This window comes from Pseudophryne corroboree, chromosome 2 (assembly GCF_028390025.1).
Source record: "Pseudophryne corroboree isolate aPseCor3 chromosome 2, aPseCor3.hap2, whole genome shotgun sequence".
Lineage (NCBI taxonomy): Eukaryota > Metazoa > Chordata > Amphibia > Anura > Myobatrachidae > Pseudophryne > Pseudophryne corroboree.
Window position 1 is genome coordinate 831,252,025 of NC_086445.1, and position 26,638 is coordinate 831,278,662.

At 48.6% G+C, this 26,638-nt stretch overlaps 1 protein-coding gene across 10 annotated transcripts in view; it reads left to right on the forward strand.

Moving 5' to 3' along the window:
* Positions 1–26,638, forward strand: part of CDKL5 (cyclin dependent kinase like 5) — an 850,075-nt gene that overhangs the window by 405,945 nt on the left and 417,492 nt on the right. For all 10 annotated transcript variants that reach the window (XM_063955716.1, XM_063955713.1, XM_063955718.1 and 7 more), the window contains one exon: positions 17,551–17,585. In XM_063955716.1, the coding sequence (XP_063811786.1) occupies positions 17,551–17,585 (35 nt within the window). The remainder of the gene's footprint in view (positions 1–17,550; positions 17,586–26,638) is intronic.

Genomic DNA, 26,638 nt, shown 5'->3' on the forward strand with positions numbered 1-26,638 from the left:
TCTGCAAGCTGCAGCAGTTTACTTACAAGTCAGTCACTCACTGACACTGACAGTTGCAGACTAGTACTGCTGCTGCTGGAAAAATGAGTGACGTGTCAATGTTGCTGCCGACCGCCTTCTAGTATTGCATTTGTCTTCCTAAGAGGAACGCTGGCTGCATGCTGATCCTCATCAGTGGCTGGCGTTGGCATAGCATAGAAGGAGCGAGGTGGGGGTGTGGCGGGTGGGCGTGCGAGCAGCATGACGTAATCACATCACGCTGTTTTTATACATGGAGGTGGAGCCAGGAGTTTGAAAGCCAGTGGCAGTGGCACCCTTGATTAACTCAGGCGCCCAGTCAGAAATGCAGTCCTGACAGGGTGCAGCGCAGAGGGGACAGTAATCAGCTTGCTTGGCGATCGCTGCATCAGGCATGTGAGATCGGGGTGCCAGACATTAGGGGGTGCCTGTGCACACCAGGCACCCCCCCTGCGCACACCTATGACTGTTAGCTGGTTGCGTATATTCCAGGTTATACGGTGTGGTTGGTGTGGGCTGGTATGAATCTTGCCCTTAGATTACAAAATCCTTTCCTCATATTGTCCATCTCCTCTGGGCACAGTTTCTCTAACTGAGGTCTGGAGGAGGGGCATAGAGGGAGGAGCCAGTGCACACCCATACTAAAAGTTCTTTATAGTGCCCATGTCTCCTGCGTAGCCCGTCTATACCCCATGGTTCTTACAGAGTCCCCAGCATCCTCTACGGACTAGTAGAAAAAGATTTACCGGTAGGTTTAAAATCTTATTTTCTCTGACGTCCTAGTGGATGCTGGGACTCCGTAAGGACCATGGGGAATAGCGGCTCCGCAGGAGACAGGGCACAAGAATAAAAGCTTTAGGATCAGGTGGTGTGCACTGGCTCCTCCCCCTATGACCCTCCTCCAAGAAGACAATCCTGTCTTCAGACTAAGGTAGCGCACAGCACCGCAGCTGTGCGCCATTGCTCTCAGCACACTTCACACTCCGGTCACTGAGGGTGCAGGGCGCTTGGGGGGGAGCGCCCTGAGACGCAATATAAATGATAATACCTTAGGTGGCAAAAGAATACATCACATATAGCTCCTGGGCTATATGGATGTATTTTAACCCCTGCCATTTTTACACAAAAAAGCGGGAGATAAGGACGTCGTGAAGGGGCGGAGCCTATCTCCTCAGCACACAAGCGCCATTTTCCCTCACAGTTCCGCTGGAAGGACGGCTCCCTGACTCTCCCCTGCAGTCCTGCTTCAGAATCAGGGTAAAAAAGAGAAGGGGGGGCACTATTGGCAGCAAATGACAATAAAAACAGCAGCTATAAGGGAATAACACTTATATAAGGTTATCCCTGTATATATATATAGCGCTGGGTGTGTGCTGGCAGACTCTCCCTCTGTCTCTCCAAAGGGCTCGTGGGGTCCTGTCCTCTATCAGAGCATTCCCGGTGTGTGTGCTGTGTGTCGGTACGTGTGTGTCGACATGTATGAGGAGGAAAATGATGTGGAGGCGGAGCAATTGCCTGCGTTAGTGATGTCACCCCCTAGGGAGTCGACACCTGACTGGATGATCGTGTTCAAACAATTAAGTGATAATGTCAACACTTTGCAAAAAACTGTTGACGACATGAGACAGCCGGCAAATCAATTAGTGCCTGTCCAGGCGTCTCAGACACCGTCAGGGGCCCTAAAACGCCCGTTACCTCAGTGGGTCGACACAGACCCAGACACAGCTACGGAGTCTAGTGTCGACGGTGATGAGTCGAACGTAATGTCCAGTAGGGCCACACGTTACATGATCACGGCAATGAAGGAAGCATTGCACATTTCTGACACTACAAATACCACTAAGAAGGGTATTATGTGGGGGGTGAAAAAACTACCAATAGTTTTTCCTGAGTCAGATGAATTGAATGAGGTATGTGATAAAGCGTGGGTTTCTCCCGACAAAAAACTGCTAATTTCTAATAAATTATTGGCACTATATCCTTTCCCATCAGAGGTTAGGACACGTTGGGAAACACCCCCTAGGGTAGATAAGGCGCTCACACGTTTATCTAAACAAGTAGCGTTACCGTCTCCTGATACGGCCACCCTCAAAGAACCAGCTGATAGAAGGCTGGAAAATATCCTAAAAAGTATATACACACATACTGGTGTTATACTGCGACCAGCAATCGCTTCAGCCTGGATGTGCAGTGCTGGAGTCGCGTGGTCGGATTCCCTGACGGAAAATATTGATACCCTGGATAGGGACAATATATTGTTAACTATAGAGCATTTGAAGGATGCATTACTACTGTATATATGCGTGATGCACAGAGGGATATTTGCACCCTGGCATCAAGAGTAAGTGCTATGTCCATCTCTGCCAGAAGAACGTTATGGACGCGTCAGTGGTCAGGGGATGCGGATTCCAAACGACATATGGAAGTATTGCCGTATAAAGGGGAGGAGTTATTTGGGGCTGGTCTTTCGGACCTGGTGGCCACGGCAACGGCTGGAAAGTCCACCTTCTTACCCCAGGTCACTTCACATCAACAGAAAAAGACACCGTCTTTTCAAACTCAGTCCTTTCGTTCCCATAAATACAAGCGAGCAAAAGGCCATTCCTTTCTGCCCCGGGGCAGAGGAAGGGGAAAAAGACTGCACCATGCAGCCGCTTCCCAGGATCAGAAGCCTTCCCCTGCTTCTGCCAAGTCTTCAGCATGACGCTGGGGCTTTACAAGCAGACTCAGGCTTGGTGGGGGCCCGTCTCAAGAATTTCAACGCGCAGTGGGCTCACTCGCAAGTGGATCCCTGGATTCTACAGGTAGTATCGCAGGGGTACAAACTGGAATTCGAGGCGTTTCCCCCTCGCCGGTTCCTGAAGTCTGCTCTGCCAAAGTCTCCCTCCGACAGGGAGGCAGTTCTGGAAGCCATTCACAAGCTGTATTCCCAGCAGGTGATAATCAAGGTACCCCTCCTACAACAAGGAAAGGGGTATTATTCCACGCTGTTTGTGGTACCGAAGCCGGACGGCTCGGTGAGACCAATTTTAAATCTGAAATCCTTGAACACTTACATAAAAAGGTTCAAATTCAAGATGGAATCACTCAGAGCGGTGATAGCGAACCTGGAAGAAGGGGACTATATGGTGTCTCTGGACATCAAAGATGCTTATCTCCACGTCCCAATCTACCCTTCTCACCAAGGGTATCTCAGGTTTGTAGTACAAGACTGTCATTATCAGTTTCAGACGCTGCCGTTTGGGTTGTCCACGGCACCTCGGGTCTTTACCAAGGTAATGGCCGAAATGATGATTCTTCTTCGAAGAAAAGGCGTATTAATTATCCCTTACTTGGACGATCTCCTGATAAGGGCAAGGTCCAGGGAACAGTTAGAAGTCCGAGTAGCACTATCTCAGATAGTGTTACGTCAGCACGGGTGGATCCTAAATATTCCAAAATCGCAGCTGATTCCAACGACACGTCTTCTGTTCCTAGGAATGATTCTGGACACAGTCCAGAAGAAGGTTTTTCTCCCGGAGGAGAAGGCCAAGGAGTTATCCGAGCTAGTCAGGAACCTCCTAAAACCAGCCCAGGTGTCAGTGCATCAGTGCACGAGGGTCCTGGGGAAAATGGTGGCTTCTTACGAAGCAATTCCATTCGGAAGATTCCATGCAAGAACGTTTCAGTGGGATCTACTGGACAAATGGTCCGGTTCGCATCTTCAGATGCAGCAGCGGATAACCCTGTCACCAAAGACAAGGGTGTCTCTCCTGTGGTGGTTGCAGAGTGCTCATCTTCTAGAGGGCCGCAGATTCGGCATTCAGGATTGGATCCTGGTGACCACGGATGCAAGCCTGAGAGGCTGGGGAGCAGTCACACAGGGAAAAAATTTCCAGGGCTTGTGGTCAAGCATGGAAACATCTCTTCATATAAACATTCTGGAACTACGGGCCATTTACAATGCCCTAAGTCAAGCGAAACCCCTGCTTCAGGGTCAGGCGGTATTGATCCAATCGGACAACATCACGTCTGTCGCCCACGTAAACAGACAGGGCGGCACGAGAAGCAGGAGGGCAATGGCAGAGGCTGCAAGGATTCTACGCTGGGCGGAAAATCATGTGATAGCTCTGTCAGCAGTGTTCATTCCGGGAGTGGACAACTGGGAAGCAGACTTCCTCAGCAGACACGACCTTCACCCGGGAGAGTGGGGACTTCACCCAGAAGTCTTCCACCTGATTGTAAACCGTTGGGAAAAACCAAAGGTGGACATGATGGCGTCACGTCTAAACAAAAAATTAGACAGATATTGCGCCAGGTCAAGGGACCCTCAGGCAATAGCGGTGGACGCTCTGGTGACACCGTGTGTGTACCAGTCAGTGTATGTGTTCCCTCCTCTGCCTCTCATACCAAAAGTACTGAGAATCATAAGAAGGAGAGGAGTAAGAACGATACTCGTGGTTCCGGATTGGCCAAGAAGGACTTGGTACCCGGAACTTCAGGAGATGCTCACGGAAGACCCGTGGCCTCTACCTCTAAGAAAGGACCTGCTCCAGCAGGGGCCTTGTCTGTTCCAAGACTTACCGCGGCTGCGTTTGACGGCATGGCGGTTGAACGCCGGATCCTGAAGGAAAAAGGCATTCCAGATGAAGTCATCCCTACCCTGGTCAAAGCCAGGAAGGATGTAACCGCAAAACATTATCACCGCATTTGGCGAAAATATGTTGCGTGGTGTGAGGCCAAGAAGGCCCCTACAGAGGAATTTCAACTGGGTCGTTTCCTCCATTTCCTGCAAACAGGACTGTCTATGGGCCTAAAATTAGGGTCCATTAAGGTTCAAATTTCGGCCCTGTCGATTTTCTTCCAGAAAGAACTGGCTTCAGTACCTGAAGTTCAGACATTTGTAAAAGGGGTACTGCATATACAACCTCCTTTTGTGCCTCCAGTGGCACCTTGGGATCTCAATGTTGTTTTGAGGTTCCTTAAGTCACATTGGTTTGAACCACTCACCACTGTGGACTTAAAATATCTCACATGGAAGGTGACGATGCTGTTAGCCCTGGCTTCAGCCAGGCGTGTGTCAGAATTGGCGGCTTTATCATATAAAAGCCCTTACTTAATTTTTCATTCTGACAGGGCAGAATTGAGGACTCGTCCTCAATTTCTCCCTAAGGTGGTTTCTGCTTTTCACATGAACCAACCTATTGTGGTGCCTGCGGCTACTAGGGACTTGGAGGACTCCAAGTTACTTGACGTTGTCAGGGCCCTGAAAATATATGTTTCCAGGACGGCTGGAGTCAGAAAGTCTGACTCGCTGTTTATCCTGTATGCACCCAACAAGCTGGGTGCTCCTGCTTCTAAGCAGACTATTGCTCGTTGGATTTGTAGTACAATTCAACTTGCACATTCTGTGGCAGGCCTGCCACAGCCTAAATCGGTAAAAGCCCATTCCACAAGGAAAGTGGGCTCATCTTGGGCGGCTGCCCGAGGGGTCTCGGCTTTACAACTTTGCCGAGCAGCTACTTGGTCAGGGGCAAACACGTTTGCTAAATTCTACAAATTTGATACCCTGGCTGAGGAGGACCTGGAGTTCTCTCATTCGGTGCTGCAGAGTCATCCGCACTCTCCCGCCCGTTTGGGAGCTTTGGTATAATCCCCATGGTCCTTACGGAGTCCCAGCATCCACTAGGACGTCAGAGAAAATAAGATTTTACTTACCGATAAATCTATTTCTCATAGTCCGTAGTGGATGCTGGGCGCCCATCCCAAGTGCGGATTGTCTGCAATACTTGTACATAGTTATTGTTAACATAATCGGGTTATTGTTGTTGTGAGCCATCTTTTCAGAGGCTCCTTCGTTGTTATCATACTGTTAACTGGGTTCAGATCACGAGTTGTACGGTGTGATTGGTGTGGCTGGTATGAGTCTTACCCGGGATTCAATATCCTTCCTTATTATGTACGCTCGTCCGGGCACAGTATCCTAACTGAGGCTTGGAGGAGGGTCATAGGGGGAGGAGCCAGTGGACACCACCTGATCCTAAAGCTTTTATTCTTGTGCCCTGTCTCCTGCGGAGCCGCTATTCCCCATGGTCCTTACGGAGTCCCAGCATCCACTACGGACTATGAGAAATAGATTTATCGGTAAGTAAAATCTTATTTTTTTTATGGTCTGTACAGATTTTTGACTCTCCAAACTTCCATTGAAATTATAGGAAAAGGGGCGTGGCCACACCACTTTACTCGTGGCCACGCCCCCTTTTCGGATTTGTACCGATTTTTATGTGTACATTGGCCCTCATTCCGAGTTGTTCGCTCGGTAATTTTCTTCGCATCGCAGCGATTTTCTGCTAATTGCGCATGTGCAATGTTCGCACTGCGACTGCGCCAAGTAAATTTGCTAAGAAGTTTGGTATTTTACTCACGGCATTACGAGGTTTTTTCTTCGTTCTGGTGATCGGAGTGTGATTGACAGGAAGTGGGTGTTTCTGGGCGGAAACTGGACGTTTTATGGAAGTGTGTGAAAAAACGCTGCCGTTTCTGGGAAAAACGCGGGAGTGGCTGAAGAAATGGGGGAGTGTCTGGGCGAACGCTGGGTGTGTTTGTGACGTCAAACCAGGAACGACAAGCACTGAACTGATCGCACTGGAAGAGTAAGTCTTGAGCTACTCAGAAACTGCAAAGTAAAATCTTTTCGCAATATTGCGAATACTTCGTTCGCAATTCTGCTAAGCTAAGATTCACTCCCAGAGGGCGGCGGCTTAGCGTGTGCATTGCTGCGAAAAGCGGCTAGCGAGCGAACAACTCGGAATGAGGGCCCTTGTTGGAGGGTATGCAGATCCTCTGGTCAGAGCTCACACGTCTCTGCTGCTCCATCCCTCACCTGCATTAGAGCTGAGCGGTATACATTGCGGCGGCCAGAGGTGGCTTACTGAGTGAAGCCAGAGCAGGGCTTCCAGACTGTAAAGGTGGCAACAGCGGCATTGAGTCTCAGCACTGTTCTCAGAAACAGGCAGCAGCGCTGATCAACTTACCCATCAGCTATGGAAGGGTGCATCTGTGACAGGGAGGCGGAGAGGGTTCCTTCCTGTGCCCCGAGTAAAAGCAGCACTACTTATTACAGGCACAGACTCTGACAGCCACAACACAGAGTTCGGCAGCTTGGGGGAGTGTCTGCAGGAGGCGGAGACTGAGCAGCAGCGAGGCATTTGTAAGTTTAATCCTACACTCCGTGTCGGACTGGGGCATGTATGGCCAACCGGGGTGATACCATACCCCCCAACTGTCCCGATTTTCGCGGGACAGTCCCGTTTTCTGGGGACTGTCCCGCTGTCCCACCCGCGGGCCACAGTGTCCCGCGGTGGGGGGGTCAGTTGGGAGGCTCTGTCAATCGCTGCTCTGCTTAGCAGAGCAGCGGTGAATAGACGCTGTGCGCATGCGCACAGCGTCTATTCAGTGGAGTCAGAGGGAGAGGGAGCATGCCAGCGGCTCACAGAGCGCTGGGCATGCCCCCTCAGTGACGAAAACGGTGGCATGGCTCGCGATCGCGGGTCCTCCCGTGAAGCCACGCCCCCTTTTCATAGGCCACACCTCCTTTTCGGGAGCGCGCTCGGCTTCGCCGCGCGAGTGTCCCGCTCCACAAAACTGCAAAGTTGGGAGGTATGGGATACAGTCATAGGGACCCATGTTTAGGGATGTGGCCAGTCTCTAGAGGGGGTGTGCCCAGCCGCCACATTGGTTTGCCTAACCATTTTGCAAGTGTTTGTCCCCTAGATAAATCTATACAGTAAATACTGTAGTGAATGCATGATTATGTACTAGATTAGTAACAGTACAGTCTGGAACCTGATCCCTAGAGGAGAGGGTGGGCCCCCAGGCAGTAGGGCCCACCGGTGGTTTCCCCTGTACCCCTGTGGGCCAGTCCAACCCTGCCTACACTCACCCCAGCTACACCAAGGCAAAGTGACAGCCCCTGCCCTGCAGCTAATATCATAAGCACCTTTAACTTCAAAGGAGTAAATATATTAGACTGATACTTTATAGCTGTTAGAGCAGCAAAGTGACAGTTAATCCTAGAAGATAAAGTAAAGTATAACTGCATTAGGTATAATTGATCTCATCTATGGGAGTTGATAAACATTGTAGAGGCAGCTACATTACTCCACTCATATAATAAACAGCACCATCTGTGACGTTGCTACCTATTGCTTTACCTCCATACCAGCTGCAGAGTGAAGGGCAGATGACAGAACTAAACAAATAACTTCTGTCAAAAGTTAGTGGAAGAGTGGCAGGACCTTAGAGCGGCTGCATGTATGACTAGATATAGTAAATGAGAGATTCGTAACTAATGCCCCATACACACAGGGCGACCTGTGCCTGAGTGCTAAGCGATTTAGTTGGCACAGATTGCTCAGCACACATCGCTATACACCGCTATACACACAGCGATGTGTGCTGTGCCATCTGTGCTAACCAGTGTTCTATTTATGCATGCTAGGCGATCTGACTAGATTTATACTGCATTCAGTCAAGATCTGAGCCGACGATAACGACGCGCGGGCAGTGGCGTCACAAGGGGGGTGCGGCTCACTCCTGGGTGTTACCCGCCGAGGGGTGACGCCAAAATGCTGGCTCCTGCACAGTGACAGGAGCCGAGTACTGCACTGTTACATTATGTGCAGCACTCGGCTCCTGTCACTGTGTAGGAGCCAGCACTGCAGGGAGGACACTCCCTGGGAGTCAGCCCTCACCTCCCAAACCCCCCAAGCAACAAAAAAAAACCAGGTGTCGGGACGTGAGGCCCCTCCCCTTCACACAAATCCCTTCCCCCTTCTTGGCTTTTCAATAGTTGAAAAACGGGTGCCACTTGCGAAGCCCCGCCCCTCCGATGAAGCCCCACCCATACCCATGAAGCCCCACCTCCTTTTCTGCCGCCGCATCGGGTGTCCAGGAGGTGCATGACGCTTCTGCGCGCGGGGCCGCGCATCGCTATCGTTATGGGGCATACACACGGAGCGATTTGTGCTTAATTTCTAAGCGATCTAGTCAGATCGCTTGGAAAATAGGCAGAAATCGCTCCGTGTGTACCCCCCATAAGATCTAACTGACGCAGATGAAGAGAAATATGCTGCCTTTCTGGATTTGAAACAAATGTAGCTACTAATATTTAAAGCAAATGTAAGAACTGGAAAGGAAGTATTTGGTTGTTACAGTTGAGTTTTATGGAGAAGTGAATTATACCCCTTTTCCACTTACGAGCACGGGTCGCAGCCGGGAGCCTGACACGGGAGCTGCCCCCTGCTGAGACCCGGGCTCGGCCCCTTTCCCATCAGCAGTCACAACCCGGCAAATGCCGGGTTGGTGACGCTTCTAGTGACGCGGCAGGGGCGGCGCAGGGAGATCACATGACCTCCCAGCGCCGCCCTTCCATACAGTGTAAATGGGAGCCGTGTCGCATCGACACGGCTCCCGTTTACACTACAACCCTACCCGGATCATTCCAGTGTCCTACCCAGGTAAATAGCCGGGTAGGATTCACGGGTCACTTGATCCGGGTTTACCCTTTTCCACTTGCAGAAAACACGGGTAAATGCGCGCCCCCGTGCATTTACCCGTGTTTTTTGAGCTAGTGGAAAAGGGGTATAAAATATAAAGGGACTGAACTCTTACCTGAAGGGGATTAAACTCAGCTGTATCGAGTAGTTAAATTGTAAATTTCTGCGTGGAACAGTAACATTTCTACATTCAACTAAACCAGGCCTTACCAACCTGTGGCTCTCCAGATGTTGTAAAACTACACATCCCAGCATGCCCTACCACAGTTTTAGCATTCCCTAATAGCAAAACTGTGGCAAGGCATGATGGGATTTGTAGTTTTACAACAGCTGGAGAGCCACAGTTTGGCCAGGCCTGAACTAAACCGTTTGTTAATCAGCGAAATATAGCTTCAAACTCAGTGTAGGTTTACAAGGAGAAACAACAATATAAATATAGTGCTGACTAATCCTTCACTGTGGAGCTAATGGAATACTTAAAGATTTGTCACAGCTAACTAAACTCAGGATCTTCCTTAAAGGGCCCCAACATAAGTGCACCAACATTACTGCAGTACACAGTGAGTCAAATTTGAACCCGAGTTTATATTTATTATTTTTGTTTTTGTTTTGTTTTCTCCACACTTGCGTATTGCATAGATGTTTTACAACTACGGGGGTTATTCCGAGTTGTTCGCTCGCAAGCTGCTTTTAGCAGCTTTGCACACGCTAAGCCGCCGCCTACTGGGAGTGAATCTTAGCTTATCAAAATTGCGAACGAAAGATTCGCAATATTGCGAAAAGACTTCTCTGTGCAGTTTCTGAGTAGCTCGAGACTTACTCTGCCAGTGCGATCAGTTCAGTGCTTGTCGTTCCTGGTTTGACGTCACAAACACACCCAGCGTTCGGCCAGACACTCCTCCGTTTCTCCAGCCACTCCCGCGTTTTTCCCAGAAACGGTAGCGTTTTTTCTCTATCGTCCTAGTGGATGCTGGGGTTCCTGAAAGGACCATGGGGAATAGCGGCTCCGCAGGAGACAGGGCACAAAAGTAAAGCTTTCCGATCAGGTGGTGTGCACTGGCTCCTCCCCCTATGACCCTCCTCCAAGCCAGTTAGATTTTTGTGCCCGGCCGAGAAGGGTGCAATCTAGGTGGCTCTCCTAAAGAGCTGCTTAGAGAAAGTTTAGCTTAGGTTTTTTATTTTACAGTGAGTCCTGCTGGCAACAGGATCACTGCAACGAGGGACTTAGGGGAGAAGAAGTGAACTCACCTGCGTGCAGGATGGATTGGCTTCTTGGCTACTGGACATCAGCTCCAGAGGGACGATCACAGGTACAGCCTGGATGGTCACCGGAGCCTCGCCGCCGGCCCCCTTGCAGATGCTGAAACATGAAGAGGTCCAGAATCGGCGGCAGAAGACTCCTCAGTCTTCTAAAGGTAGCGCACAGCACTGCAGCTGTGCGCCATTTTCCTCTCAGCACACTTCACACGGCAGTCACTGAGGGTGCAGGGCGCTGGGAGGGGAGCGCCCTGGGAGGCAAATGAAAACCTATTTGGCTAAAAAATACCTCACATATAGCCTCCGGGGCTATATGGAGATATTTAACCCCTGCCAGAATACACTAAAGAGCGGGAGACGAGCCCGCCGGAAAAGGGGCGGGGCCTATCTCCTCAGCACACAGCGCCATTTTCCTTACACAGCTCCGCTGGTCAGGACGGCTCCCAGGTCTCTCCCCTGCACTGCACTACAGAAACAGGGTAAAACAAGAGAGGGGGGGCAAAATAGTGGCAAAAATTATATTATAAAAGCAGCTATACAGGGAGCACTTATTATAAGGCTATCCCTGTCATATATAGCGCTTTTGGTGTGTGCTGGCAAACTCTCCCTCTGTCTCCCCAAAGGGCTAGTGGGGTCCTGTCTTCGTTAAGAGCATTCCCTGTGTGTCTGCTGTGTGTCGGTACGTGTGTGTCGACATGTATGAGGACGATATTGGTGTGGAGGCGGAGCAATTGCCAAATATGGGGATGTCACCTCCTAGGGGGTCGACACCAGAATGGATGCCTTTATTTATGGAATTACGGGATAGTGTCAACACGCTAAAGCAGTCGTTTGTCGACATGAGACGGCCGGACAATCAGTTAGTGCCTGTCCAGGCGCCTCAAACACCGTCAGGGGCTGTAAAACGCCCTTTGCCTCAGTCGGTCGACACAGACCCAGACACAGGCACTGATTCCAGTGGCGACGGTGACGAATCAACCGTATTTTCCAGTAGGGCCACACGTTATATGATTTTGGCAATGAAGGAGGCGTTACATTTAGCTGATACTACTGGTACCACTAAACAGGGTATTATGTGGGGTGTGAAAAAACTACCTATAGTTTTTCCTGAATCAGAAGAACTAAATGATGTATGTGATGAAGCGTGGGTTGCCCCCGATAAAAAGATGCTAATTTCAAAGAAGTTATTAGCTTTATACCCTTTCCCGTCAGAGGTTAGGGCGCGCTGGGAAACACCTCCTAGGGTGGATAAGGCGCTCACACGCTTATCTAAACAAGTGGCGTTACCCTCTCCTGAGACGGCCGCACTTAAAGATCCAACAGATAGGAGGATGGAAAATATCCAAAAAAGTATATACACACATACAGGTGTTATACTACGACCAGCTATAGCGTCAGCCTGGATGTGCAGTGCTGGAGTAGTTTGGTCAGAGTCCCTGATTGAAAATATTGATACCCTGGATAGGGACAATGTTTTACTGTCTTTAGAGCAAATAAAGGATGCATTTCTTTATATGCGTGATGCACAGAGGGATATCTGCACACTGGCATCACGGGTAAGTGCTATGTCCATTTCGGCCAGAAGGAGTTTATGGACGCGACAGTGGTCAGGCGATGCGGACTCAAAACGGCATATGGAAGTTTTGCCGTATAAAGGGGAGGAGTTATTTGGAGTCGGTCTATCAGATTTGGTGGCCACGGCTACAGCCGGGAAATCCACCTTTTTACCTCAAGCTACTCCCCAACAGAAAAAGACACCGACTTTTCAACCGCAGTCCTTTCGTTCCTTTAAAAACAAGAGAGCAAAGGGATATTCATATCTGCCACGAGGCAGAGGAAGGGGGAAGAGACACCAACAGGCAGCTCCTTCCCAGGAACAGAAGCCCTCCCCCGCTTCTACAAAAGCCTCAGCATGACGCTGGGGCTTCTCAAGCGGACTCGGGGGCGGTGGGCGGTCGTCTCAAGCATTTCAGCGCGCAGTGGGCTCACTCGCAGGTAGATCCCTGGATCCTGCAGATAATATCTCAGGGGTACAGGTTGGAACTAGAGACAGATCCGCCTCGCCGTTTCCTGAAGTCTGCTTTACCAACGTCCCCCTCCGAAAGGGAGACGGTTTTGGAAGCCATTCACAAGCTGTACTCTCAGCAGGTGATAGTCAAGGTACCTCTTCTACAACAGGGAAAGGGGTATTATTCCACTCTATTTGTGGTACCGAAGCCGGACGGCTCGGTAAGACCTATTCTAAATCTGAAGTCCTTGAACCTGTACATAAAGAAGTTCAAGTTCAAAATGGAGTCACTCAGAGCAGTGATAGCGAACCTGGAAGAAGGGGACTTTATGGTGTCCTTGGACATCAAGGATGCGTACCTCCACGTTCCAATTTACCCCTCACACCAGGGGTACCTCAGGTTCGTTGTACAAAACTGTCACTATCAGTTTCAGACGCTGCCGTTCGGATTGTCCACGGCACCTCGGGTCTTTACAAAGGTAATGGCCGAGATGATGATTCTTCTTCGAAGAAAAGGCGTATTAATTATCCCATACTTGGACGATCTCCTAATAAGGGCAAGGTCCAGAGAACAGCTAGAGAGGGGATTAGCACTGTCTCAAGAAGTGCTAAAACAACACGGCTGGATTCTGAATATTCCAAAATCCCAGTTAATGCCGACAACTCGTCTGCTGTTCCTAGGGATGATTCTGGACACGGTTCAGAAAAAGGTTTTTCTCCCGGAGGAAAAAGCCAAGGAGTTGTCCGAGCTTGTCAGGAACCTCCTAAAACCAGGAAAGGTGTCTGTACATCAATGCACAAGAGTCCTGGGAAAAATGGTGGCTTCTTACGAAGCAATTCCATTCGGCAGATTCCATGCACGAATTTTCCAGAGGGATCTGTTAGACAAATGGTCAGGGTCGCATCTTCAGATGCACCAGCGGATAACCCTGTCTCCAAGGACAAGGGTATCTCTTCTGTGGTGGTTGCAGAGTGCTCATCTATTGGAGGGCCGCAGATTCGGCATACAGGATTGGATCCTGGTGACCACGGACGCCAGCCTGAGAGGCTGGGGAGCAGTCACACAAGGAAGAAACTTCCAGGGAGTGTGGACGAGCCTGGAAACGTCTCTTCACATAAACATTCTGGAACTAAGAGCAATCTACAATGCTCTAAGCCAGGCAGAACCTCTGCTTCAAGGAAAACCGGTGTTGATCCAGTCGGACAACATCACGGCAGTCGCCCATGTGAACAGACAGGGCGGCACAAGAAGCAGGAGTGCAATGGCAGAAGCTGCAAGGATTCTTCGCTGGGCAGAGAATCATGTGATAGCACTGTCAGCAGTGTTCATCCCGGGAGTGGACAACTGGGAAGCAGACTTCCTCAGCAGACACGACCTTCACCCGGGAGAGTGGGGACTTCATCCGGAAGTCTTCCACATGCTGGTAACCCGTTGGGAAAGACCAATGGTGGACATGATGGCGTCTCGCCTCAACAAAAAACTGGACAGGTATTGCGCCAGGTCAAGAGATCCGCAGGCAATAGCTGTGGACGCGCTGGTTACACCTTGGGTGTACCAGTCGGTGTATGTGTTTCCTCCTCTGCCTCTCATACCAAAAGTATTGAGAATTATACGGCAAAGAGGCGTAAGAACGATACTAGTGGTTCCGGATTGGCCAAGAAGGACTTGGTACCCGGAACTTCAAGAGATGATCACGGAAGATCCGTGGCCTCTACCTCTAAGACGGGACTTGCTTCAGCAGGGTCCCTGTCTGTTTCAAGACTTACCGCGGCTGCGTTTGACGACATGGCGGTTGAACGCCGGATCCTAAAGGAAAAAGGCATGCCGGAAGAAGTCATTCCTACTTTGATTAAAGCAAGGAAGGAAGTAACCGTGCAACACTATCACCGCATTTGGCGAAGATATGTTGCGTGGTGCGAGGATCGGAGTGCTCCGACGGAGGAATTTCAACTGGGTCGATTCCTACATTTCCTGCAATCAGGATTGTCTATGGGTCTCAAATTGGGATCTATTAAGGTTCAAATTTCGGCCCTGTCGATTTTCTTTCAAAAAGAATTGGCTTCAGTTCCTGAAGTCCAGACTTTTGTTAAGGGAGTGCTGCATATACAGCCTCCTGTGGTGCCTCCAGTGGCACCGTGGGATCTCAATGTGGTTTTGGAATTTCTAAAATCTCATTGGTTTGAACCACTAAAAAAGGTGGATTTAAAATATCTCACATGGAAAGTGACCATGTTACTAGCCCTGGCTTCGGCCAGGAGAGTGTCAGAACTGGCAGCTTTATCTTACAAAAGCCCATATCTGATTTTCCATTCGGACAGGGCAGAACTGCGGACTCGTCCGCATTTTCTCCCTAAGGTGGTGTCAGCATTTCATCTGAACCAGCCTATTGTAGTGCCTGCGGCTACAAGTGACTTGGAGGACTCCAAGTTACTAGACGTTGTCAGAGCATTAAAAATATATATTGCAAGGACAGCTGGAGTCAGAAAATCTGACTCGTTGTTTATATTGTATGCACCCAACAAGATGGGTGCTCCTGCGTCTAAGCAGACGATTGCCCGTTGGATCTGTAGCACAATCCAACTTGCACATTCTGTGGCAGGCCTGCCACAGCCTAAATCTGTAAAGGCCCACTCCACAAGGAAGGTGGGCTCATTTTGGGCGGCTGCCCGAGGGGTCTCGGCATTACAACTTTGCCGAGCAGCTACGTGGTCAGGGGAGAACACGTTTGTAAAATTTTACAAATTTGATACTCTGGCTAAGGAGGACCTGGAGTTCTCTCATTCGGTGCTGCAGAGTCATCCGCACTCTCCCGCCCGTTTGGGAGCTTAGGTATAATCCCCATGGTCCTTTCAGGAACCCCAGCATCCACTAGGACGATAGAGAAAATAAGAATTTACTTACCGATAATTCTATTTCTCGGAGTCCGTAGTGGATGCTGGGCGCCCATCCCAAGTGCGGATTATCTGCAATAATTGTACATAGTTATTGTTAACTAATTCGGGTTATTGTTAAGAAGCCATCTTTCAGAGGCTCCTCTGTTATCATACTGTTAACTGGTTTTGATCACAAGTTGTACGGTGTGATTGGTGTGGCTGGTATGAGTCTTACCCGGGATTCAAAATTCCTCCCTTATTGTGTACGCTCGTCCGGGCACAGTACCTAACTGGCTTGGAGGAGGGTCATAGGGGGAGGAGCCAGTGCACACCACCTGATCGGAAAGCTTTACTTTTGTGCCCTGTCTCCTGCGGAGCCGCTATTCCCCATGGTCCTTTCAGGAACCCCAGCATCCACTACGGACTCCGAGAAATAGAATTATCGGTAAGTAAATTCTTATTTTCACACACTCCCATAAAACGGCCAGTTTCCGCCCAGAAACACCCACTTCCTGTCAATCAAATTACGATCACCAGAACGAAGAAAAAACCTCGTAATGCCGTGAGTAAAAAACCTAACTGCATAGCAAATTTACTTGGCGTAGTCGCAATGCGGACATTGCGCATGCGCATTAGCGACTAATCGCTCCGTTGCGAGAAAAAAATAACGAGCGAACAACTCGGAATGACCCCCAACGTACGGTGCAACTATTACTTAAATGTTAATTTTACAATGTTATTCTATCTATGTGCTTGCATTAAACCCTATGTACTTGCCTGTTGAATAACATTCCAGTGTAATCTTCTTTGTGGAAGGAGAGAAACAAGACAGGTATACTTATACAGCAGTGATTTCAGGCGTAAATGTCATTGTATTGTTTAAAGTAGTACAATTGTAATCTCACACGCCTACACGTAGGACACTGTTAGATTGCCTACCTACTGTATAAGACTTACCCAAGCGAGACAAATCTAATATAGCTTGGGTAGAAGCACGTATATATTAATTACCCCTGGGTGGTGAGAGGGGGTTACAATAATAATAATAATAATAATAATAATATAACAGAAAGATTTTGATATTTCACTGTATTGTTAACATGGAGAAGAGTGCGACAAGAGGAATCACACAAATGTAATAAAAGTTAATATCAATGCAGAATTCCAATTTATCGGGATCAACACTCCACCTCATCTGACAGGTCCACCATTGTCTGTTTGTCAAGGTATGTCAATGCTCTCCTCCCTCCTGCCAAAAGCATATTGGTGATAGTCTGCCTTTATGGTAAGACCAGCTCTGGCAAGAGCCAGATTATTCCCTGACAAAGCAGACATTGGAAGGAAAGCCTGTTTTTATACAGGCATTCAGGACACACAGCCTGCAGAAGCGAGAGTTGGGAACACTTTGTTCACCTGCCAGATTGGGTGGAACGTCGAACCACAAGTAACCAATACTCTGCATTCAGTTTTGGGTGACTTTAGCCTTTATGCAGTTTATTTTTGTTTTCTTTTTTTTTTTTTTTATTGATTGTTGCCACCATCTCCCAAGATTCAATATTCAAGTGTTAATTGTTAATCTGCAAGTGCACTTTAATGTTGTACGATAACAGTGGAAAGCTTGCATACTGTACTGCTGGCAATGCAATATATGTCCAAATGAATAATTACATTTCCAGGTAGAACGTGATTTAATTAGGCAATGACCTTAGATGAAATCCATGTGTTGTAGGCAAAATTATTTTACAAACTGACACTTAAAAAGTAAAGAAGAGTTATTTGGATGTTTTATCATTTCAATAATTATATATGTTTGTAAATATAACGTAATTTTAATCACTTCACTTTATTTCTTCTTAGGAGCTTATGGAGTGGTGCTTAAATGTCGACACAAGGTAAGAATAATTATTTGTACTAAATGTGTTCTGTTGTGTATTTCCTTTTTAATTCATTTATGTAATGCTACAAAAGTGTTATTGTGTACCAGTGCCGTAACTAGACATTTTAACGCTGTGTGCAAAAAACGGCATCGCCCCCTTACCCCCCCCCCCCCGCCCCTCTTGTGTAATATAAGGGCAGTGCGTGCCTCAGGTGCGCAGAAAAAATATAGGGGTGTGGCTTCATGGGGAACGGTTGTGGCCACAAAATAATACCAATTCATATTACAGTAGTCTCCATTATTCAAATTTACGCCACACAGTAGCGCCACTACACCATGTAGAGCCCCTTTCTCTAACGTCCTAGTGGATGCTGGGGACTCCGTCAGGACCATGGGGATTAGCGGCTCCGCAGGAGACAGGGCACAAAAATAAAGCTTTAGGATCAGGTGGTGTGCACTGGCTCCTCCCCCTATGACCCTTCTCCAAGCCTCAGTTAGGTTTTTGTGCCCGTCCGAGCAGGGTGCAATCTAGGTGGCTCTCCTAAAGAGCTGCTTAGAAAAAGTTTTTAGGTTTTTTATTTTCAGTGAGTCCTGCTGGCAACAGGCTCACTGCATCGAGGGACTTAGGGGAGAGAAGTCAACTCACCTGCGTGCAGGATGGATTGGCTTCTTAGGCTACTGGACACCATTAGCTCCAGAGGGATCGAACACAGGCCCAGCCATGGAGTCCGGTCCCGGAGCCGCGCCGCCGACCCCCCTTGCAGATGCCGAAGATGGAAGAGGTCCAGAAGCAGGCGGCAGAAGACTTTTCAGTCTTCCTGAGGTAGCGCACAGCACTGCAGCTGTGCGCCATTGTTGTCAGCACACTTCACACAGCGGTCACGGAGGGTGCAGGGCGCTGGGGGGGCGCCCTGGGCAGCAATGTATAATACCTTTTTATGGCTAAAAAATACATCACATATAGCCCTTGAGGCTATATGGATGTATTTAACCCCTGCCAGATCTCACAAACTCCGGAGAAGAGCCCGCCGAAATAGGGGGCGGGGCTTATTCTCCTCAGCACACAGCGCCATTTTCCTGCTCAGCTCCGCTGTGAGGAAGGCTCCCAGGACTCTCCCCTGCACTGCACTACAGAAACAGGGTAAAACAGAGAGGGGGGGCACTTTTTTTGGCGATATTACTATATTTAAGCTGCTATAAGGATACAACACTTATATAGGGTTGTTCCCATATATATTATAGCGCTTGGGTGTGTGCTGGCAAACTCTCCCTCTGTCTCCCCAAAGGGCTAGTGGGGTCCTGTCTTCAATAGAGCATTCCCTGTGTGTCTGCTGTGTGTCGGTACGTGTGTGTCGACATGTATGAGGACGATGTTGGTGTGGAGGCAGAGCAATTGCCGGTAATGGTGATGTCACCCCCCAGGGAGTCGACACCGGAATGGATGGCTTTGTTTATGGAATTACGTGATAATGTCAGCACATTACAAAAATCAGTTGACGACATGAGACGGCCGGAAAACCAATTAGTACCTGCCCAGGCGTCTCAGACACCGTCAGGGGCTGTAAAACGCCCTTTACCTCAGTCGGTCGACACAGACCCAGACACGGACACTGAATCTAGTGTCGACGGTGAAGAAACAAACGTATTTTCCAGTAGGGCCACACGTTATATGATCACGGCAATGAAGGAGGCTTTGCATATCTCTGATACTACAAGTACCACAAAAAGGGGTATTATGTGGGGGGTGAAAAAACTACCTGTAGTTTTTCCTGAATCAGAGGAATTGAATGATGTATGTGATGAAGCGTGGGTTAACCCAGATAGAAAAGTGCTAATTTCAAAAAAGTTATTGGCATTATACCCTTTCCCGCCAGAGGTTAGGGCGCGCTGGGAAACACCCCCTAAGGTGGATAAGGCGCTCACACGCTTATCAAAACAAGTGGCGTTACCGTCTCCTGATATGGCCGCCCTCAAGGATCCAGCTGATAGGAGGCTGGAAACTACCCTAAAAAGTATATACACACATACTGGTGTTATACTGCGACCAGCCATCGCCTCAGCCTGGATGTGCAGTGCTGGGGTGGTCTGGTCGGATTCCCTGACTGAAAATATTGATACCCTGGATAGGGACAGTATTTTACAGACTTTAGAGCAATTAAAGGATGCTTTTCTTTATATGCGAGATGCTCAGAGGGATATTTGCACTCTGGCATCGAGAGTAAGTGCGATGTCCATATCTGCCAGAAGAAGTTTATGGACACGACAGTGGTCAGGTGATGCGGATTCCAAACGGCATATGGAAGTATTGCCGTATAAAGGGGAGGAATTATTTGGCGTCGGTCTATCGGATTTGGTGGCCACGGCAACTGCCGGGAAATCCACCTTTTTACCTCAGACCCCCTCCCAACAGAAAAAGACACCGTCTTTTCAGCCGCAGTCCTTTCGGTCCTATAAGAAGCGGGCAAAAGGACAGTCATATCTGCCCCGAGGCAGAGGAAAGGGTAAGAGAGGGCAGCAAGCAGCTCCTTCCCAGGAACAGAAGCCCTCCGCGGGTTCTGCAAAGCCCTCAGCATGACGCTGGGGCTTTACAAGCGGACTCAGGAACGGTGGGGGGTCGACTCAAGAATTTCAGCGCGCAGTGGGCTTGCTCACAGGTGGACCCCTGGATCCTGCAGGTAGTATCTCAGGGTTACAGGTTGGAATTCGAGAAGTCTCCCCCTCGCCGGTTCCTAAAGTCTGCTTTGCCAACGTCTCCCTCAGACAGGGCGACGGTATTGGAAGCCATTCACAAGCTGTTTTCTCAGCAGGTGATAGTCAAGGTACCCCTCCTACAACAGGAAAAGGGGTATTACTCCACGCTATTTGTGGTACCGAAGCCGGACGGCTCGGTAAGACCTATTCTAAATCTGAAATCTTTGAACCTGTACATACAAAAATTCAAGTTCAAGATGGAATCACTCAGAGCAGTGATAGCGAATCTGGAAGAAGGGGACTTTATGGTGTCCCTGGACATAAAAGATGCTTACCTGCATGTCCCAATTTGCCCTTCACATCAAGGGTACCTCAGGTTCGTGGTGCAAAACTGTCATTATCAGTTTCAGACGCTGCCGTTTGGATTGTCCACGGCACCTCGGGTCTTTACCAAGGTAATGGCCGAAATGATGATTCTTCTGCGAAGAAGAGGCGTATTAATTATCCCTTACTTGGACGATCTCCTGATAAGGGCAAGGTCCAGAGAACAGCTGGAGGACGGAGTAGCACTAACCCAAGTAGTGCTGCAACAACACGGGTGGATTCTGAATTTTCCAAAATCTCAGTTGACCCCGACAACACGTCTGCTGTTCCTGGGAATGATTCTGGACACGGTTCAGAAAAAGGTGTTTCTTCCGGAGGAGAAAGCCAAGGAGTTATCCGAACTTGTCAGGAACCTCATAAAACCAGGAAAAGTGTCTGTGCATCAATGCACAAGAGTCCTGGGAAAGATGGTGGCTTCTTACGAAGCAATCCCATTCGGCAGATTCCACGCACGAACTTTTCAGTGGGATCTGCTGGACAAATGGTCCGGATCGCATCTGCAGATGCATCAGCGGATAACCTTATCGCCACGGACAAGGGTGTCTCTTCTGTGGTGGTTGCAGAGTGCTCATCTGTTAGAAGGCCGCAGATTCGGCATACAGGACTGGGTCCTGGTGACCACGGATGCCAGTCTGAGAGGCTGGGGAGCGGTCACACAGGGAAGAAACTTCCAGGGAGTATGGTCAAGCCTGGAGATGTCTCTTCACATAAATATACTGGAGCTAAGAGCGATTTACAATGCTCTAAGCCTGGCAAAACCCCTGCTTCAGGGTCAGCCGGTGTTGATCCAGTCGGACAACATCACGGCAGTCGCCCACGTAAACAGACAGGGCGGCACAAGAAGCAGGAGAGCAATGGCAGAAGCTGCAAGGATTCTTCGCTGGGCGGAAGATCATGTGATAGCACTGTCAGCAGTGTTCATTCCGGGAGTGGACAACTGGGAAGCAGACTTCCTCAGCAGACACGATCTACACCCGGGAGAGTGGGGACTTCATCCAGAAGTCTTCCACATGATTGTGAACCGTTGGGAAAAACCAAAGGTGGATATGATGGCGTCTCGCCTCAACAAAAAACTGGACAGGTATTGCGCCAGGTCAAGAGACCCTCAGGCAATAGCTGTGGACGCTCTGGTAACACCGTGGGTGTTCCAGTCAGTGTATGTGTTTCCTCCTCTGCCTCTCATACCCAAAGTACTGAGAATTATACGGCAAAGGGGAGTAAGAACGATACTCGTGGCTCCGGATTGGCCAAGAAGAACTTGGTACCCGGAACTTCAGAAGATGCTCACGGAAAATCCGTGGCCTCTACCTCTAAGACGGGACCTGATTCAGCAGGGACCGTGTCTATTCCAAGACTTACCGCGGCTGCGTTTGACGGCGTGGCGGTTGAACGCCGAATTCTAAGGGAAAAAGGCATTCCAGAAGAGGTCATTCCTACACTGGTTAAAGCCAGGAAGGAGGTGACTGCACAACATTATCACCGCATTTGGAGAAAATATGTTGCGTGGTGTGAGGCCAGGAAGGCCCCCACGGAGGAATTTCAATTGGGTCGATTCCTACATTTCCTGCAAACAGGATTGTCTATGGGCCTCAAGTTGGGGTCCATTAAGGTTCAAATTTCGGCCCTGTCGATTTTCTTCCAGAAAGAATTGGCTTCAGTTCCTGAAGTCCAGACTTTTGTAAAAGGAGTACTACATATACAGCCCCCGGTTGTGCCCCCAGTGGCTCCGTGGGACCTTAATGTAGTTTTGGATTTTCTCAAATCCCATTGGTTTGAGCCACTCAAATCGGCGGATTTGAAATATCTTACATGGAAAGTAACCATGCTACTGGCCCTGGCTTCAGCCAGGAGAGTGTCAGAATTGGCGGCTTTATCGTATAAAAGCCCATATCTGATTTTCCATTCGGACAGGGCAGAACTGCGGACGCGTCCTCATTTTCTGCCTAAGGTGGTGTCAGCGTTTCACCTGAACCAGCCTATTGTGGTGCCTGCGGCTACTAGCGATTTGGAGGATTACAAGTTGCTGGACGTTGTCAGGGCATTGAAAATATATATTTCAAGGACGGCTGGAGTCAGAAAATCTGACTCGCTGTTTATACTGTATGCACCCAACAAGCTGGGTGCTCCTGCTTCTAAGCAGACGATTGCTCGTTGGATTTGTAGCACAATTCACTTGCACATTCTGTGGCAGGACTGCCACAGCCTAAATCTGTCAAGGCCCATTCCACAAGGAAGGTGGGCTCATCCTGGGCGGCTGCCCGAGGGGTCTCGGCATTACAACTCTGCCGAGCAGCTACGTGGTCGGGGGAGAACACGTTTGTAAAATTCTACAAATTTGATACCCTGGCTAAAGAGGACCTGGAGTTCTCTCATTCGGTGCTGCAGAGTCATCCGCACTCTCCCGCCCGTTTGGGAGCTTTGGTATAATCCCCATGGTCCTGACGGAGTCCCCAGCATCCACTAGGACGTTAGAGAAAATAAGATTTTACTTACCGATAAATCTATTTCTCGTAGTCCGTAGTGGATGCTGGGCGCCCATCCCAAGTGCGGATTGTCTGCAATACTTGTACATAGTTATTGTTACAAAAAAATCGGGTTGTTCTTGTTGTGAGCCGTCTGTTCAGAGGCTCCTACGTTGTCATACTGTTAACTGGGTTCAGATCACAAGTTGTACGGTGTGATTGGTGTGGCTGGTATGAGTCTTACCCGGGATTCAAAATCCTTCCTTATTGTGTACGCTCGTCCGGGCACAGTATCCTAACTGAGGCTTGGAGGAGGGTCATAGGGGGAGGAGCCAGTGCACACCACCTGATCCTAAAGCTTTATTTTTGTGCCCTGTCTCCTGCGGAGCCGCTAATCCCCATGGTCCTGACGGAGTCCCCAGCATCCACTACGGACTACGAGAAATAGATTTATCGGTAAGTAAAATCTTATTTTTACACATTACGGTGGACAGATTCCCCTTTTTACACATTACGGCAGACAGTGTCCCCTTTTTACACATTACTGCAGTCAGCGCCCCCCTTTTTTCACATTACAGCAGACAGCGTCCCCTTTTTACACATTACGGCAGACAGCGTTCCCCTTTTACACATTAGGTAGACAGGATAGATAGATAGATAGATAGATAGATAGATAGATAGATAGATAGATGATACTTACCATCTCTCCGCTGGCTCAGGCAGTCAGGCTCCCCGTGCTGGCAGCTCCGGAGGCAGGGAAAAAGTAGGAGGAGGGAGGGGGACTCGGGAGCAGCAGCAGCGCACTGTAATTGGTATATACCACACCCCCTCCTGAGCCATTTACCTCACTGCACGTCCCTGGGCCAAAGGCGCTATTGCCACTAAGATACATGGTATCTGAAAAGTGCAGGGTGTTCCTGGGCGGTGACTGTCAGGTGGCTAAAAAGATGCACAGAGATGGTTCATCTTATGGGCGTGGTATGCGAGTGTCACGGGCATGTCATTGTAGTGTTTCGTACACAGATTCTCAACCATACACAGTGAAGCCACACTCCGATGGAAACTCTGCACCTGCCATAGGTCTGGTGTAAGTTTCCATGGTGCAACCAATGGTGGTATCTAAAGGTGCACCAGGCGGTATTACAGCATCTATAATCTCAGTCCATGTACATTCATACGCACGCATGTGCACCAGGGATGGGCTGTGTAGCAGCATTTGTATAAAGTTGCAGAATGGGGCGCATGCACGTCTAAGGCATGTGTGCCTTAGACAGAGACACGGTGTCGGTAAATGAGGCGCCAGTGCACCTAGATGTTGCCACAGTGAGCATTGCTACATTTGTAACTACTAGAGTCGGTTCTGGCACAGACCCGGGTAGCCAGCAGTGTGAATTGTGTGTCCTGGTTACTGGCGCTTGGAGATGATGTCATCTCCAAGCACTGGCAGATGGAAGGGTCCAGCCTGTGGTGCACGGGGTTTCAAGCTGCTGTGACGCTGCTTGAAACCGTGCTCATTAACTCGAATTGGATCTGGGTTTTGGGGGGTTTAAGTGGTATTATTGTGCAAATTCAATAGTATGGTATGTGGCAGAATGTTACTGGGTTTGAATGCTGTTCACTTTTTAAAGGATAATCATGCCTATGTGCAAGTACAATACACAAACAAGAAAACACTTGCTGACTTATATGTAAATATTTGGAGAGATTATGGGGTATATGCAATTCCGGGGTATATTCAGTCCGTGTGGATCGGGTAAATGCGTTTTTTTATTTTGACAAGTACGTGGATTACAAATATCACTGGACACTGGATTTAGGTGAGTATAATTTTATTTTCAGGTACACCCCGTGGATTCTACTTGGACTAGTGGACCGAACGTCGTGTCAACATAGGTAAGTATGTGTGTGTGTCGACATGTATGTAATAAAGTTGTACTTTCAAGGTGTGCGTGTCCTGTTTTTATTTGGGTATTTATTTTGCAGTAGAACTACAGGTACCAGCGGGCCCGTTTCCCCCCCGCATGCGGGTACTTGTGGTTCTCCAAGTACCAGCTTGCGGGGGAAGCTTGCTGGGACTTGGAGTTCTTCTGCAAAAAACAATATTCTTTCATTTTACTCAAGGCTATCAGCCCTTGGATGGGGGGACAGCCTCGGGCTTCACCCCTGGCCCTTGGGTGGCTGGGGGGGGACCCCTTGATTGAAGGGGTCCCCACTCCTCCAGGGTACCCCGGCCAGGGGTGACTAGTTGGGTATTTAATGCCACGGCCGCAAGGAGCGGTATAAAAGTGTCCCCCGGCTGTGGCATTATCTGTCCAGCTAGTGGAGCCCGGTGCTGGTACAAAACATACGGGGGACCCCTACTCTTTTTGTCCCCCGTATTTTTTGCACCAGGACCAGGCGCAGAGCCCGGTGCTGGTTGTTAAAATACGGGGGATCCCCTGTCATTTTTTTCCCCGTATTTTGGCAACCAGGACCGGCTCAAAGAGCCCGAGGCTGGTTATGCTTAGGAGGGGGGACCCCACGCATTTTTTTTCCTGATTTTAACCGATTCCCACCCCTTCCCACTAAAAACCATGCTCTCTCTATTTTAGTCATTTTAAAAAAAAAAAACTTTTAAAAAATATAAAAATAATACTTGTGTCCCTCTAATAGACATACCAAGTACATAATCCCTTCTAATATAAATAGGTATGCTATTAGCAATAAAAAAAAACACAAAAAAAAACATGTTTTAATTTTTTTTTTTGATAAGATTCCGCCAGCAAAGTGAGGCGGAAGGAAATTGACGATATTACTGTCAAAAAGCACTAAAGTCGAATCCACATTCTTCAATTGAATATACTTTTGTAGAATTGCCGCATTTTTACCACTGCAGACATGTCGAATTTTCAAAATGTCGAATTGCAAAAAGTCGAATCTGAAAAGTCCGTTTTTTTGACGAAAATTACTGTATTGCATTGTCGATTTTTTTTTGTGTCGAAAATGACCCGTTTTTCGTCATTTTCTGGAATTCGACCGCAATTGCATATACCCCTATGAGAATTAAAAGATTTCAGATACAGCTGTGTGTGGACTTGTCATTTTTAAGTTATTATCACATTTTGCTGTCTTCAACTTTTGCTGGCCCCCAATTGTAAAGTCAGGTAACAATGATCATGTAGCCAATAAGATGAGTGAGTTGTTCCCAGCAGCACAGAGTATTTCTGGATGTGAGTGTGATAACTTTATGGATGGCAGGTACCTGTCCTCATGTAATTGTGTTAGTGAGCACAGGGTTGCTTGTGACAGGTGCAGTATTATGACCTGGAGCGGGGAATACAGTGTGAATGGCAGGATTCTTTATTTTAAAACCAGTTACCATGTTTGTAAATGTCTCTAATAGAGTGACATCTTAGTTTGCCAAGAACCTGTTGATCATATGGGGTCTTAGTTTTCTGTTTATAGTGCACATTTATGGGGTTAACTTTTCACCAGTCCTCTAGCAAATGTTGTTCCTCCCATACACCACTGCAAAGCATAGGCAGTAACCTGT